Source organism: Populus trichocarpa, chromosome 18 (genome assembly GCF_000002775.5).
Source record: "Populus trichocarpa isolate Nisqually-1 chromosome 18, P.trichocarpa_v4.1, whole genome shotgun sequence".
NCBI classification, from domain to species: Eukaryota; Viridiplantae; Streptophyta; class Magnoliopsida; order Malpighiales; family Salicaceae; genus Populus; species Populus trichocarpa.
This window is the reverse complement of record NC_037302.2, coordinates 8,293,176-8,311,027: the sequence shown is the minus strand read 5'-3', so window position 1 is coordinate 8,311,027 and position 17,852 is coordinate 8,293,176. Positions and strand designations below refer to the sequence as shown.

The 17,852-nt window shown below is 32.3% G+C and overlaps 1 protein-coding gene across 1 annotated transcript; it reads left to right on the top strand.

The window, feature by feature from the left end:
* The first annotated feature begins 2,022 nt into the window (after positions 1-2,022).
* Positions 2,023-7,450, top strand: LOC18107670 (NAC domain-containing protein 75). Its single transcript, XM_006371906.3, has 6 exons — positions 2,023-2,991; positions 3,251-3,428; positions 3,679-4,244; positions 4,836-5,144; positions 5,777-5,866; positions 6,769-7,450. The coding sequence occupies exons 1-6, from the start codon at positions 2,866-2,868 to the stop codon at positions 6,856-6,858; spliced, it is 1,359 nt and encodes a 452-aa protein (XP_006371968.1). The 5' UTR covers positions 2,023-2,865; the 3' UTR covers positions 6,859-7,450.
* The last annotated feature ends 10,402 nt before the right edge of the window (positions 7,451-17,852 follow it).

The window sequence follows — 17,852 nt, the reverse complement described above, 5'->3', positions numbered from 1 at the left end:
TAAGAATCCATACTTATAATGTTTTTTTAATAGGTGGAGAAACTCAAGGAGGGTAAGCCTATATTTAGAAAATTTTCTAAAAGGTTGAGAGGAACCCATAAAGGGTGGAGTCCGTGCATAGAAAATTTCCAAGTGGCCGAGGGAAACCCAAAAAGGATGAGTCTATATTTAGAAAATTTTCCAAGAGGCTGAGATGAATGAATTCCTATCGATCCCCATACTTGAAAAATTCTTAATGGGCAGAGAGGACAAACCCATGTTGACGCCAATACTTAAAAAAATTTCTAAGAGGCAGGGGAATTGTAGGAGGGTGGTGCTATTATACTAAAGAGACCAAGTCAATCCTTTTCTTGGAGAGTTATTTCATTTTTTTAAAGAGTTTCAGGCTTATGACCTCTTTGGCGATGATAGAGGGCGTGAGAGCCCCCCACTAAAGAGAGAGACCAAACCTAAGAGTGGGAGATTTGAGATCATTTCTGGAGATAACATAAGATTCAGGAGCCTATATGAAGAGTTATGTTACTTCTCTAGGTTCTAGTTAGCCTTGGTGATATATATTTAACTATAGGACAGGGGTCCTGTTGCTTTGTTGAGATTGTCTATCTCAAACTGTCATGGAAGGTAGATCTATGGCACTAGGGAGAACCCCTTCCAAGGAGACTGTGCAATCACACTAGGGAGAGCACATTCTAAGGAGATTGTGTAATCCCACTAGGAAAAAACCCTTTTCAGGAGAGTGTGTAAGAGTCCAGAAGCCTCCATTAAAGATATGTAGATAGAAAGTGTATGTTAGAAAGATAATTATTTTAATTTAAAATTAAACTTACTTCCTATCATGGATAATATTTTCCAAGGTGATTTATTGGACTCTAGGGAGCTATTAGAGAGTGGTGCTATTGCACTATAGAGACCCCTGATCAATCCCTTCCGAGGGTGGGTCCGCCATGAAGACTTGCTAAGGCAGCAAAACCTGATTTTGCACTTGAGTGGCCAACACAACTCGGGTGAGGGGTTCCACTTGGTTGATAAGCTGTTGGAAGTTCGAATGAGCAGAAGTGCTCGCGATAACGGGTAAATCCATCAAGCGTTCTAGCTCAGGTGTGTCATGGTTGTTTGCCATGTAATGACTTGGAAATGTCATTAGAAAGAATTTGAGTACTTTTTTTTATCAGTATTCAATGGATGGTGCAATTGATGATGTTCTAGAAAATTCAAGTGGCTTAGGGGCAATACTTATATTGGATAATCAATTAATCTCTTAGTTTTAGTAATTTAATCCATTCTTCCTAGCTAAGGTGGCTGGAGGCAGGTGCCTAATACCTGTAAAAGATCCCCTTTGGTGAATTTAGAGATTTTCTGATGATTAAGTCGGTGACTTTTTAAGAGAAAATGCAATAATATTACAGAGTTTTTTTTTATGAAGATTCTGATTTAAGTTAGTGATTAAGTCTATTTATAGCTCATGAGTTTTTTTATGGAGATGAGATGTTAAAGTGTAATATTGTCTTGATAATATTAAAAAGAAAAAATATCTCTGACGTATATATTAATGTTGATGAGAAATATCCCTGCATATGTATTAATGAGAGAAAATATCCCTGACATATGTATTAATTTGGATGAAAATATGGTGAGCTCTTAAAGGACTTTGACACAATATCTTTTACACAACATTGTTATCGATGAAAATATGATAGGTCATTGAAGGACTTTTATACATTTAATGAGTGTAGAGAAAGTAGGATCCAAAAAATATAGCTAAACTCAAGGAAGATGAGTCATTTCTTGGCTGAACGGAAAGGAGGTGGATCGTTTCTTTAGCTGAGTCTAATGAAAGTTAGGTTTTTTATGGTTTTTTGGGTTATTAAATTTGAGTTTATCAAATAAAAAATAAGAAAATTATATTGTTGTGATTTGTAAAAAGAAGAAGAAGAAGAAGAAAATTATGTACTAGAGTAAACGTTTATATGTATATATATAACATGCTTTTGATTGTAGGGCTTAAGTAACAGCTATGAAATCTGTTTCTTTCCTTTTGCTTTAGTAGTCAAGCCCTCGAAACAAAAGGAGTATGAGAGAGAAGGTTCCTTAAGCTTTAGAAAATCCAACTGGAATGTATTTTTTTCTCTCTCTCACATAAACCGCTTACAGCGGGCTACTTAAATTGGCAAAGACTCTTAAAGGTGAGTGCCTAGCTAGGCTTGAGGGAACCTTTTCCTTTTTCTCACTGACTTCGGTTAAAGTAAGAGACTAGAGAGAGCGATTTCTGGTGATTTCAATGGTTGAAGAACCAGGCTTATACCTAAATTCCACAGCCATAGTTTCCTCTTTTCGGGCTCTTCCTCCTCCAACTTCGTTCCTATCCCCTCTTACTACAAGTTTTCTTTTCCCTTAACGAATTTAAAACATTCATACTTCTGTTTTGGAGATATTTCTCATCTGGGTTTTTTTTTTTTTTTCTGACTACTTTTTCGTCTGTTGAAAGTATCGAGGCTGTATAGTACTCGTATATTTCCGTTCCACACATATATATATAGTTGTTGAGTTATTTTTATGATTCTTGATTGAATCAACATCTGCAAGTCTTTCAAGTTGTTTTTCTTTGAATCTTATCTCAAAAGAAAGCCGTATATTATATGCATATTTTTGTTTTCAAGACAAATATTAAAGCTTATTCTTAATTAATAGCTATAATTAATATACGTGCTTTTGTTAACATGAGTTCATAAATCAAATTCATGATTTGTGCTGTATAGATAGCTCGCAGGATATGAATAGCAAGCTGTTGTTTAAGTTTTTAAAAGTTAGGCTTGGGAGAAAGAAGATACTTGTACACATAGCATCAGCTGTCTCTGAGAAAGAAGCATGAGTACTAGGTGTAGCATGGCTTCCATCAGCAGCTCTGATCTCATCGATGCAAAGCTTGAAGAGCATCAGCTGTGTGGATCTAAGCAGTGTCCCGGTTGTGGACACAAGCTCGAAGGAAAGCCGGTAATTGATATGGATAATTTCCTCATAAATATTCTTTCCTTCTTTTCAAATAGATTTCAACACACAAGAATATTGCAAAGCAAAAATGACTAACATGCTTTTTCTGTTTTATTCTGGGGTTTTTCCCCTTTTAGCTTTTCTTTTTTAGGTATTGATTAATCAATGTAATTGTAAATAAAAAAAAACTGTAATTTTCAAATTCTTAAGTTGATCAGCTTTTGTTTTAACTTGGTTTTGATTAATTGGAGTTAATTTTCAGGACTGGTTAGGTCTACCAGCAGGAGTGAAATTTGATCCAACAGACCAAGAGCTGATAGAGCACCTTGAAGCAAAGGTAGAAGCCAAAGACATGAGGTCTCACCCTTTGATAGATGAGTTCATCCCTACAATAGAAGGGGAAGATGGGATTTGTTATACCCATCCTGAGAAACTACCAGGTCAAAACTCTCAATTCTATCATCACCTTCCTCTCTCTTCATTGTTCAAAGTTGTTAGGTTTTGCCATATTATTATTATATCCCAGATTCATGAAAAAGAAAAACAAGAAACCTAGCTGATGATTTATTCATGTACGGCTTGTTATTGGGTGTTCTTGTAAATTTGCCATGACTTTGGAGGAGACTTGTATGTATCGTGTCTCAGTTTGTTGCACCTAAGTGAACCCAACCTTTTCTTCTTTTCATGCAGGAGTCACGAGAGATGGGCTCAGCAGGCATTTCTTCCACAGGCCTTCAAAAGCTTACACCACTGGAACAAGAAAAAGAAGAAAAATTCAAACCGAATGTGACTTGCAAGGTGGGGAAACAAGGTGGCACAAAACAGGCAAGACAAGGCCAGTCATGGTGAATGGCAAACAAAAAGGATGCAAGAAAATCCTAGTCCTCTACACCAATTTTGGCAAAAATCGAAGACCCGAAAAGACTAACTGGGTCATGCATCAGTACCACCTTGGTCAGCATGAAGAAGAGAAAGAAGGAGAGCTCGTGGTTTCTAAGATTTTCTATCAGACACAGCCAAGGCAATGCAATTACACTGATAGAGCTGCAAGCATTGGTGAAGGAAGCAGTGAACCTAACAGCAGAAGAGACGGTGGTAGTGGGAGTTGTTCTTCCAAGGAAATATCTCTTCATGGAGATGAAATCTCAGGAACTGGGACAGTTGCCTCGTCACTAACAAGTTACACTGCCATGGATATTCAACAACTGAAATCTGATCATTTTTGCTTTACTCCATTCAGGAAGGGCTTCGATGAGGTATATTTATTCATTCACACACGCACATACACGAACATACAAGTACTTCTTTCGTATATATTTATTCATCAACCACCATTTGCAAAACCAAGGATATTGCATGTGTATTATATAGTGCCTGTAAAAAATAAGGAATTGTATTCTAAATTATAAAATTTTATATATCGAAAAAATTGAGATGGCTGTAACGTCCTTGTTTCTATCATATTTCTCATGCAAGATAAATTAAGGAAAGTAAAAGAAGAGGAATAATAAAAAAGGAAGAAGAAGAAATTTCTAGCTAGGGTTACTTTTCTCATTCCATTGCTTGCAAATTCAGCATGAAAAACTCTTTAGACCTCACTTGATTATCTTTGTCAGCTAACTAAACTATCGAAGAAGAGACCGAGTAGTAAGTTACAACGTACATTAATGAGAATGCAACCAATATTCAAATTATGACTGATAGATTGAGCAAAGGCATGTAAATAGAAAAGGTAAAGTAGGAACTAAAGCGGAAAGAAAAAATAATAAGAAAGATCCTGAGTCGAAGAGGTCTGAAAATAGACTAACTATCAAACTTCGTCATGGGGGTTGCAACCATTTGATCAGGTGGGGATAGGAGAGGCTTCAGTAACAAGGGAAGCGTCAGCATCAGCCACATGCGATGAAATTCGAGAGCACCATCAGATGCCACATCATGTGGCCCATGATCCCCATCAACAACAGACGCAGCAGCAGCAACACCACTACCACCACCACCAAACGGCGCATCACCAGTTTGCAACTACTGCCTTTCACATGAGCACGCCTTCCCATCCCTTCTCCACCATCATCTCTCCACCTTCCCTCAATCACTCCATAATTCTTGATGAGGACCCGTATCATGTGTCCAGAATAATGCTTCAAAACGAAATCCAGGTAAGTTGATCAACCTAATTACTAATCACATGTCCTCCAACTTCCTTTCAAATCTTATCACACACTATTAAATTGAATCACATTCTAATGTGACTATGATTAATTAGTCTTAACGTATCTCTTATTAAGACTTAATTCCCATTTCTTTTATAGCTGTAGTAGAAATTCTTCATATGGAACATGAGATTTTAGAGTAAATGTACGTCTGTTAACATAAAGTTGTTAACCACAATGTCCAGGAAACTGTTCATCAAAACACACATCTCTAGAGAATAATAATAATAAGACTGTGTACTTATGTATTAAGTTTGACCTGTTGCCGGAATGTTATAGAGGGAAGAAAGTTGGTAGCCCAGGTGATATATAGAGGAGCCAGCTACCAACACTAAGACTCTTCCTCGTCCACCCTGGCCCTCCCCCTCCTCTAGTTCAATGAATAAATTTTCACCCTCACAGCTTGAACCAAGTGGTGTTGGTCATTTTGTAGTCTACGAGATGGGAAACTCACTAACTTGTATTGTCTACTAAATTGGGTGCAATAAACTGTTTCTCTCTTTTTAAGGCTCTTTGAAGACACGATGATTAATCTTGAGGTTTTTTTTTTTTGATTTATTGTGGATAAATGAATGCAGCAACAGCAGCAGCATCATAAAATGGGAGGAAGGTCTGCATCTGGTTTGGAAGAACTCATAATGGGTTGCACTTCAAATGATGTAAAAGAAGTGAGTATGAACTTTTTGACCCTGAAATCCATGAGCCATGTTCCTCGTAGGAATTAAAAAGAACGAAGAAAGGGTGAGAAGGGATATTTTAAATAAAGAGAAAACAAATTTGATTGAAAACCATTTAATTTCGTTATTACCGGAGAAGATTACTGTTATTTTAAACTAAAGATACGGAACCGGAAACCTTTCCTCTCTCTCTTTTGTCTTTTATTTTCCTTTTCCTTTCATGTTTTGAGCTTTACATATCATGCTTACAGTATGTATGTATGTACGAGTAAAGAACTCGATAGCTAGCGTAGAGAGCACCCTTTTCTTTTTTATTATTACTTGACAGGGAAGGGTGCATTGCATATGTTGAAGATTTTAAAATATTTACAGCGTAAATTGAAATTAAGAACATATATAAACTTACAGATTTACTAGCTACGGGTTGCTTTATTCCTTGCAGCATGCAAGGTCTGCACCTTTCTTTGAAATCACAAATTCTCGAACAATTTTATTTATTTATTTTAAAAACTATAGCTTGGGACTTTACTCTCGCCTCATTTTGTCAAATTAAAAATTCTTGTAAAAGAACAAATATATATTTTTGCTTGTATTAATTTTGTGTGTCTAATTTATTTAAGAAAATACGGAAGAAGAAAAAACCCAAATAAAAATAAGAACTAAAGATTAAAATAAAAGGATGCGTGTGTGTAAATTAAGAAAGGTTGATGATAGCGACTTCAAAACTTTTATCATGCGTGTCCTCTCAAGATAATACAGTATCAGACAAGCTTATTGTGGATGAGATTAAAAGGACAGAAGACGCAGCTTCATTTATTTGTTTTTAAGTGCATTTTCTGTTCAAACCAGAACCCTAGCAAGCAATTTCTCACATGTTTTCATTTTTATTGCAGGATTCTTCCATTGCAAACCCACAAGAGGCAGAGTGGTTGAAGTACTCTTCCTTCTGGCAAGACCCTGGCAACCAGGATCATCATGGGTAGAACCGAAGGAGAAACAAAACCCATACAGACACTATCATTATCATCGTCATCATCAGTACTTGAAGCTACCCTGATATTCCTTTCTATAAGAGAACCAAGAGATCATCTTATGAGGTTGCTCTTTTACTTTATTTTCTCTTGGGCTGGGGCCTGCCTTATTAAATTGAACCACCTATTCAACAGTCCATGCTGGTGAGAAAGAAAAGAAAAACAGAAGGCACAAAAACGAAAAAAAAAAAAAAAAAAAAAAGGAAACCAAGAAAGGCTGCCCTCTAATGACATATAGGAGAAACAAAGACCCAAAGCAAAATCTTCGCGCATGAAAATCATCACCATTTATGTGCCTAGCTATTCTTATTATTTTATTTTTTAACTTCTCCAGTGTAAGTTCTTTTACTGTCATTTGAACAGAAATATATATATATATATATATATATATATATATATATATATAACGAATAGGTTGTGCAAATTACAGGAAAAACGTTGTTAATTTATTTTTCTTATTTCATCTTATAGTAAAATACGAATATATAGCATTTTATATATAATCTCTTTTCTCAGCAATAAAAAGTTGTCTGTGATTTCTTTATATTATCGGTTTCCTATATCCTTTTCCACTTCTTTATGTTCTTCAAGACAAGTTAAAAAGGACGTCAATTTATTTATTTAATAGAAATTGTTTTGTATTTGAATGAAAAAAACCCAGCATGAGGAGAAATTTTATAGTTTCTATATATTATTAGTTATTTTCTGAACTACTTTTACAAAAAAAAAAAAACAGAAGTAGGAAATGAAAATTCTAGATTGAAATATTCTTATTACTTTTAAGGGGTCATGAATTATATTCTCTCTTCTCTTTATGTATGTCTCTTTTATTAAAGTGGATAATATACAGTAACTAATAAGATATCACTAGTTACTCCTCAAGTATTCTAAAATTTTCCGCAAAAAATGATCAAGAAAAATAACATTGATAGATTATATCTAGGCAAAAAAGTCTTTATTTTACCTGAACTTTGTTTTGCGAAACTATTTGTTACATTGCCTTTACATCTAAAATAAATATACACAAGTAAAATATAAAGAATAGTGATTGTTCATTTATACACAAGTAAAATATAGAGAATAGTGATTATTCATCACAATAAAAAGGAAAAGAAATGAAATATATCATAAATAAGAAGAATTGGTTGAGCTGAGAAAGTTGTTGATCGACTAGAAAATTTAAAGGGGCAATTGACCAAGAAACCTTAAGTCATGATTGACGAAAAAGAAGCAATCAACTAACAAAGTATGAACAAACGAATACTAAAAAGATATAATCTTATTTAAAGCAAGAGTCAACAAAATAACTAATGAAAATACATATATTAGACTAGGCTTCATGTGTGTATCAATAGATGAGAAATTTAGCTTGTATTAGGATTTAGTAAGTCTCTTTATCTGATACGAATATTTTTATAAGATTAACATTATTTATGTAAGTGGGATTCAAACACTATAATAATACAAATAGGGATTCAACACTATACCAATTTATAAACGATGATCAACCCCATGTATTCAAATTCTTATAATTTTATCCTTTTTTAAAGGGTTTTTTATTTATCTATTTATTTACTATCTTATTTATTTTCTACACTTAAGTTTCTTGTAAACTCTTTCTCACTTAAAACTCCTCTATTTTCTTTATATGGTAGTGTTTTTAGAGCAAATTACCTTATTGAGGGTTCAAGATCTAGAATAAATGTTTTGTTTTATTAGAGATAGTTGTTGACTCTTTATACGTTCAATACTAAGTATAGTTAATTAATTAGGAAAATAATAAATTGGTACATTTTATAGGACTAAGATTCAGAATTTGTTCTAGAAAGTCATTAAAACAAGTCTCTAAAAATATACTAGTAAACTCATCTCGACTACTGTACACGAATAGTTAGTGTTGTTTTAGAATTAAGGCAACAATAACACCTAGGGGGTAAATTAGGTGTTTCACTAATAATAACAAATATTGAAATTAACTTAATTAAACACAATTAACTAATGATATAATTAAAATGCTTAAAGTAAAGAGTATAGGGATAGAAATTGCAAACTCGGTTTCCAACGTGGTTCGACAATCCTACATCCACACCTTAAGTACCAAACTAGTCTTGAGTATTATATTATTTACTAATCCAAGCCAAAGATTACAATGTCCTTTATAAATTCTCATCAAGCTTTTTTTTCACCACTTGAAGAAATACCCTCTTCAAGATATTTCACGTTGATGATGTACCTCACTAATGATCGAGAGTTTTTCACTTAAACTCTCGAATGATTATAATTATTTGAAATGTAACAACACTCTCTAAAAAAGTAGATAATATAATTGAAGTTTATATCTCTATAGCTCACTCAATAACACTTAGAATGTATAAAGGTGTTTAAGTGTAGTGAATGCTAGAATTTATACTCTTATGCAAGAATATGAAGATTTTAATGCGCAATTATGAGTATGATTTAGGAATGATGATTTAAAGTTGTTTTTGCTCTTAAAATAGTTTATACATGATATATATTCAAATTATATGTTTGATTCTTCAATTAGACTAGTTATATATATGTTTTTAGCAAAAACTAAATGTTTTCAAATTATATGTTTGATTCTTCAATTAGACTAGTTATATATATGTTTTTAGCAAAAACTAAATGTTTTATAGCCATTACAGTTCCTCTGATAACTAAAATGGTCGATCTAGTTAGATTAGTCAAGTTAATTGGTCAACCGGTTCCTGCGGATTCCCAAGTGTTCATCCCTGATGCACAAGCGGTCCATCATTTCATTTGGTATGGCTAAACAATCAACTAGTTCAACTTAAAATTCAATTTTAAGCCTGGTGAAACATGAACGGACTAAATGCACATCAATCTTGTCATATATGTGTGGTGTCATGGCAATTGTCCTCCCGAAGCAGGATTATCAAGATGATGTGGGTGAAAAGAACGAGGAATTTTTGTCCTTTATTAGTAAAAGATGAGAATGAGAGTCGCCACCTAGTATTTTGATCACTAAAAACCTTAATGGTCTATGAGAGTCTAGGTAAGGGGACTGATTGCGCAAGGAAAAAATGTATCACCCCCAACTATGAAAAAATATTTTTTTCGTTTGTTCTAAGTCATGTTTCTATTAGTTAGTCTATCTAAGGTTTGAAAAAAGTCATCCTTAATAAGAAGATTCTTATCTCATCAAGTTAAAACCTAACTATTCTAAAAAAATCCTAAAAAAGTGTCTAAAGTTTAAGAAAAGTCCTCATCGGTAAGGAGATTCTTATCTTACCATGTTAAAAACTAAACAATCTAAAACCTAAGAAAAAAATGGTTTTTTATTTTATTTGAATTTTTTTTCAAGCCCTAAAGGATAATCACAAACTTGTGATATCCATTGACTATTATTTTGTTTTGTATTTTTTAAAAGTATGATGAAAATGCAATTTTTGTTTTATGTATGAAAAATGCATGAAAATTTTAGAATTTGGTCATATGCACACAAAATAAAATATATTTTTTTGTATTTTTGAAATGAAGAAATGTTTTAGAAATTTTTGGAATTTTTTTTAAATTTTATGAAAAATAAATATTTTTAATACTGGGTCTGTATCTTACAGTATAAGTCTACAACCTTGATATTAGGTGAAATGTTTGGAAAAATTTGTAAGCGACCCATAAATAATTTTAAAATGGTCCTTGAATGTTTTTAGAATTTTTTTAGATTTGTTTGGGGCCTATTTAGCAAAAAAAAAAAATTTCTTTAAATGTAGCTACCAAAATAGGCGTAATGGCATGTTTGCCAAAGAAAACTTTTATCAAAATACTTGCCAAACCAACAGGACCTTACTTAATTGACCCGATGCCAAACTAACTGGGTTGACCTGAAATTACTGGTTTGACTTCGAACCAAACCTAAAACTTTGATTTAACCAAAAAACAAACCTAAAATAAAGCAAATATTAAAAAAGCATATTCAACTAAATAAACATGAAAAACATAAAATTTCTTGAAAAAAAACAACTCAAACATACACAAGATAAAGAATATGAAGAATGTTATTCGTGAACCTAGAGAATGTTACTCTCATCATTGGCCATATATAGCTAAACCAGAGACACAAAAAGATTATAATTCATGCAAAGGTCAATAATGTAGCACTTATTCACTTTGATTATCACTAAAAAAATCATGATCTAGTTAGGGAAGGTTTCAGTTTGAAATCGAAACTCTAAGATTAAAACCATGAACAACATGTTATTGAGGCAAAAGAAGTCTACAGAACTGGCTAAGGGTGTTGTACGAAGTAGATAGTGCAAAGAAATGGACCAAAACTAGTTCAAATCATGTAACCACAACAATGTTCTTCCTAAGAACATTGCACAAGAAAAAAATACAGAAATGCCTAGAAAACTAAAAATGGCAGATATTCAATCAAACAAAAAAATGCACTAAGAGCCTAGAAAACATACTGAACTTAGCAAACGAAGCTTAAGCACACTCAAAACAACTTACTTTAACCATTAAAACAACAAGAAACAAGGAATTATAGGCAAAACAACAAGCATAGTCAATGTTCTATAGCAAGACAAAAACATATTATAACATTTTTCATAAGTTGTTCTTCATTTTCTTAATCATCAACAACATGCATTTGGCCTAGGCAAGCTAAAAAAAAACACTAACAAAAGTCTAAGAACAACAAATGAGGTATAATGAACACTCATTGTAGAAGATAACAATGGAAAGAGAATGAAAAAGGAGAGTGTGCTTATTAAAGTACACCCCCTCATCAAAGTTGAAAGCTTATCTTATCTTAAGATGTTGCCTTCTTGGTACCTTTCATTGAGATATTGTATGTGTGGCCATGTAGCTGTGTGCTTGAGAGGAGATAGAGAGCTCAGTAACAAAAGGTGAGGATCAGTGATTTAGAAGGTAATCTCTGTTGTTTCTTTTCTTTTTTTTTCCCCTAGTATGGCCTTTTGCATGATTTTTTAAAGGGCCACTAGGATCCTTTCAGGTGCCTTGAGTTAGACTATTCTCCTCCCTTGATGTAGAAGAATCAATCCAGACCATTTAATAAGGCTGGAGGTCAGGCTTTGTAGTGTTTTGAAGTCAACAAAAAGGGTACATTAGCAAGCCTGGCTGGTTGGGGCGTAGGTTTTGGCTTCTTGTAGTAGTGCCTTTAATGTTGCAAAAAAGTTTTTATTTTTTTCGACGTAGGAGTACAACATGCAAGGTGTGAGGGGTACGTTCATTATCCTGTTTGGGAAAGAGATGAGGGTGATTTCAGTCTTGTAAGGTGGCAACAAAACCAACCTTCTCAAGATCTTTAGGGAGGAAGAAGATCTGTAGTAAACAAACGACAAGTCATCTGAACTTTTTTTTATTTTTACTTTTGAACTTATCAAAACGATGTTGTTTTGAACCAAAACCAAATATTTTGGCCAAAACGCACCATTTCATTTAAATGAAAGTGTGTCGTTTTGATAACCCTTAGTTAATTAGGGTTCTAAAATTGGGATTTAACCAAAAGTCAAATTAGCCCCCGATCTCTTGACTTCGTTTAATTTCTCCTGTCATTACTTATAAATTTCAATTTCATACAATTACACTCCTGCCAAACTCAAACACCAACTTCTAAGTTTAACACCTTTACCATTTTGGTACTTGGTTCTTAATTTTTTTCAATTTGGCCTTTAATTGACCTTCAAACTTTGATTTATTGTCATTTCATCCCTAATTTCAACCAATTGAGTTTGGAAAAATTAATTCTATTCCTCTAAAATTCTAATATTCTCAAATAAGCTCAAATTAAGATTCCAAACTTAATTTTTCACCAATTAAATCCCTAATAAAATTAATTTAACACATTAAAAGTCTAATTAAGTCTTTGCTCCTAATTAATTCTTTTAATTTGGCCCAGATAAATTTTTAAACTTAATTAATCCTTTAATTAGGCCCATGATTAGATCAAATTGGCCTATTAAAAATTTAATCAAGTCCCTATACTTAATTTTTATGCAGATGTATTCAATAATCATTTAGTTTGACCTTGAATCTGCATTGTCTTTTAGTCTTGGGTATAATGGAGTACAATTGGGCTTCCAATTTTGTCCAAAACTCCTGCTTGGTTCCTCCATGCATTTGAAATCCTTCTAAGCCTGCTCTTGCCAAGTTGCTAGTATTTGCTTTTTCATTTTTTTTGTTGCTTTTCATTTAAAAAATAGTAATTTTAGGGGAAACACAAAATTAGGTTATGGCAGTTGCATCATCTTTACAATGCTTACGACAATAAGTCTTGTAAAGGACATTATATAGTAAGCTTGTAAATAAGAAAAGATGAGAGATTGTGTGAAACCCCAGTAAACTATAATTACAATATACAAATGATTTAATGGAAATTCCAATAGATGAGATTTGTAACAAGACGTGGAACAAAATATATGGGTAGGAATCGAGTAGATAATCCTAAACAATATTGAGATTTTACTTGAATTTGAATGGAACATTGTAATAGCTAGTTATGATATAGTACATAAAACATAAAAAAAAAATATTAGGGAACAACCAAACAAGACGTAAACTCATTAGTTCGGGTATAAAAGAAAAGGGGAGACAAAAATTTCATGCCTTGTCTCTCATTAAGTGTAAAGTCCTGATAAATCATAAATAGGATAATTAAGAAACATGGTGTGTAAAACCCCCGATCTACAACCAATTGAGTTTGGAAAAATTAATTCTAGTCCTCTAAAATTCTAATATTCTCAAATAAGCTCAAATTAAGATTCCAAACTTAATTTTTCACCAATTAAATCCCTAATAAAATTAATTTAACACATTAAAAGTCTAATTAAGTCTTTGCTCCTAATTAATTCTTTTAATTTGGCCCAGATAAATTTTTAAACTTAATTAATCCTTTAATTAGGCCCATGATTAGATCAAATTGGCCTATTAAAAATTTAATCAAGTCCCTATACTTAATTTTTATGCAGATGTATTCAATAATCATTTAGTTTGACCTTGAATCTGCATTGTCTTTTAGTCTTGGGTATAATGGAGTACAATTGGGCTTCCAATTTTGTCCAAAACTCCTGCTTGGTTCCTCCATGCATTTGAAATCCTTCTAAGCCTGCTCTTGCCAAGTTGCTAGTATTTGCTTTTTCATTTTTTTTGTTGCTTTTCATTTAAAAAAATAGTAATTTTAGGGGAAACACAAAATTAGGTTATGGCAGTTGCCTCATCTTTACAATGCTTACGACAATAAGTCTTGTAAAGGACATTATATAGTAAGCTTGTAAATAAGAAAAGATGAGAGATTGTGTAAAACCCCAGTAAACTATAATTACAATATACAAATGATTTAATGGAAATTCCAATAGATGAGATTTGTAACAAGACGTGGAACAAAATATATGGGTAGGAATCGAGTAGATAATCCTAAACAATATTGAGATTTTACTTGAATTTGAATGGAACATTGTAATAGCTAGTTATGATATAGTACATAAAACATAAAAAAAAATATTAGGGAACAACCAAACAAGACGTAAACTCATTAGTTCGGGTATAAAAGAAAAGGGGAGACAAAAATTTCATGCCTTGTCTCTCATTAAGTGTAAAGTCCTGATAAGTCATAAATAGGATAATTAAGAAACATGGTGTGTAAAACCCCCGATCTAAAAATTAGCAAATCAGAGTAATTATTAAATAGGGCAAGCATGGGTAAATGAAATATTAATTAGCGATAAATCGTTTAAATTTCCAAATCGGATAAAAATATCATTTAAAGGAGGAAACTTATAAATTTGAAGATGATGATTTATAGAAAAATAGAAGGGAGTTCAAAAAAAAATTGTGTGACCCTTTGCATGAGAAACATTCATTGGTAGTATGAATCTTGTGTAGAATCGTGTTTTTAAAAGTAAGAAAAATATTATGATAATTATGAATAGAAATCTTCAATGAATTAACTTGAGAACCCAAAAGATTTAAGTAAATCATGTAGGAAGCCAAATTTAGATTTTTGGCGAAAATATTATTGATTGTCTAGTTTTACGATATTGAGAATATCTTTTAATCCGACTGTTGGATGGGGCTGACATTTTACGAGTAAACCCTTGATATATTTTGATAGCTGGATTATAATTTCAAGTTAATCAGAGTCTAAGAAGACCTTGTGAAAATACCAATAGACCTGGATTGGATAGAAAAGGGTATATATATAATTATGAGTGGTAAATGGGTCTTTAGGGCAAAACCAAATTCCTTCTTTCAAATGAAAAACCAAAATCCACAAAAATGGTTTGTAAAACCTGCATCTTCTCCTAAAATTTTAAGGGAATCAACCATGATTGAGAGCTTTAAGTGAGATTGAGTTGGTCTTTTAGAGAACACACATTGAGGGCAGGCACTTTGACAACCATACACTTTACACCTTTGGATTGGGCTGACCTTTGGGTATGTTATTCATTGTTATGTCTAATACATTCTAGCCTGAGGGATTTTCAATATCAGGCTCCGTGTGTGAGATATGACTGGTGGAATATTTTTGAAGAAAACATCATTCTTCTCAGTCGCAGTCACTAAATGTTTTCTCCTCCATCAACCATTGGATGGGGATGTAATTTTGATAAGTTGTTCATCCAAATGTTCTCTGAAGTCTGAACAGTGAAGATCATAAACAAATTTCCCGGCCATAAATGGCTCTTCCTGAATAGTAGGTCTCTATTCTTTAAGGTTAGTTTGGTTATGTTCCATAACTGTTGGATTGATCTGCAACTTGGATATGTTATGCTAAACATGATGCAGTATAAAGTCACCGTTGGGATTGATTGATTATTGAATGTGCAAAGAATTATGAATAAATGTTATAAGTTGATATTATGATTTAACATGAAATGTGTGATAATAAAGATACATTCAAATTATAAAGGTGAAATAAAACAATGGGTATATATTATGACTTAAAGTAGAGTTGGTTAGATTGGTGAAGTGTGTCCTTGTATAAGTATATATTATGAACAAACATGAGGTATATGGTTAATGATGTGTGTGAGATTATGAATGTAGTAGAATGAAAGAAAGATAGTTATTAAAGATGAAATTATTAAATTAAGGAATTCTACTCTTGCATAGAGATAAGGAAGAACACGGTTCATGCCATACTATATGTTTAAGGACTAAAATATAACTTGTAAAATATAATTGTGAGAATAAGATGAGAAAATGAAGTAATTGAGATGAAAGAATTTGATGAAATAGGTCTAGTATGTTTCGGCCAAATAAGGATTCAAGGAAGATTTGAATTGTTGATTTAGTATCCCTTGTGTAATGAAAATTATGTTATGAGAAGGCTAAGTTAAGTAATGTAAGAACAACAAAGAAGTTGATCCTTGCCTAATGACATCACTACTTCCTAGTATAGGTTATTTTGAGTGAAAGATCAAGGTGTGACTTAGTGTTGATGAAGTAGGGGTAAAGATTTAGAAATATAATGATGGGTTCACAAGGATGAAGGAGTACTTAAAGTCAAACTTGTATAAGGAGTATTACTTGTCAAAATAGGAGAGATTAGTTGGTGCACACATATGAGTCATGAACCTTAATTAGGAAGAAAATAATAAGGATAATAATGTTAACAAGATCTTAATTAGAAACAAAAGTTGTATGACGTTTAAGATGACAGTTGTCAAATGAGTAGATTGGAAAACTGGACAATTTTGTTTATTAAACTTACGATAAGATTAGTGATTAAAAAAAAAACTTTTAAGAAGGTTTATTCATAACATTTGTAGGAATAGATGTTACCTTTCAAATGAAACTAGCCTTGCTTAATTTGGAGTTGTGTAACTCCAAATATAAGCCAATAACAAAGTAAGGGTCTCGTCGACATAAAACTAGGTAAATTGTAAACGCTACTGTGATAGTTTAAATTGAGCCCTAAAATGATATATTTTGGAGTTGGTTTCTTTACAAATTTTGTAGGCATAAATATTAACTTTCAAATGGAATATTTCATAATAAATTTGGAACTATATAACTCCCGATATGACTTAAAAACTGAAGGGGGGTCGAATTCAACCATACTAGATAGATTTTATTAAGTAGAATAACGGATGAATTTGGGTACTTTAAGGATAAAAATGGGTTTCCCTACCCTTCAAAAAAGTTGTAGATTAGTGTTTTATCTTTAAAAAGAGTCAAGCCAAGTTCAAAATCAAGGTCTATAACTTTTCTTATAAATGAAATATGAAACAGAGATATGACTTGAAAACTGAATGAGGGTTGAATTCAACCATAGATAGATTTCATTAAGTATAATAATAGATGAATTTGGGTACTTTAAAGACAAAAATGGGTTTCCCTACCCTTCAAAAAAGTTGTAGATTAGTTTCTTATCTTTAAAAAGAGTCAAGCCAAGTTCAAAATCAAGAACTTTTCTTATAAATGAAATATGAAACAGTGCTTTTGAGTAATAAAATAAGGATGGAAAGTGTAATGAGAAAATTAGTTGAAGGAAAATGAATTCATAGTAATGAACTTATGTGAATGAGATTTCAATGATATTATAAAAATTCACATTATGGTAAAGTTATGAAGTGATACTTATACTATCTCTTAATACAAACAGGAGAGGTGTCTTGAGCAAGTTCATCTATAGTTGGAATGACTTATTGGGATGGAGAAGCAGGTAGGTGCCTCACACCTTATCTTTTCATTATGTGTAAACTTATTGATAAATTTCAGAATTTGTTATTGTAAACCCCGGGAAAATAAAGGTTGCGTAAACTGCAAACTACATAAATGAGAAATAAAAGTGAAGAAATTTATGCATAGGTTTAAATAAAAACAGGAATTCGGAAATTTTTTGACATAAATTTATGGACGAAATATTTTGAGACATTATAAATTAACCCGAAAATATTAAGGGTTTGATTAAATTAAAGAAAATAAACTAAACT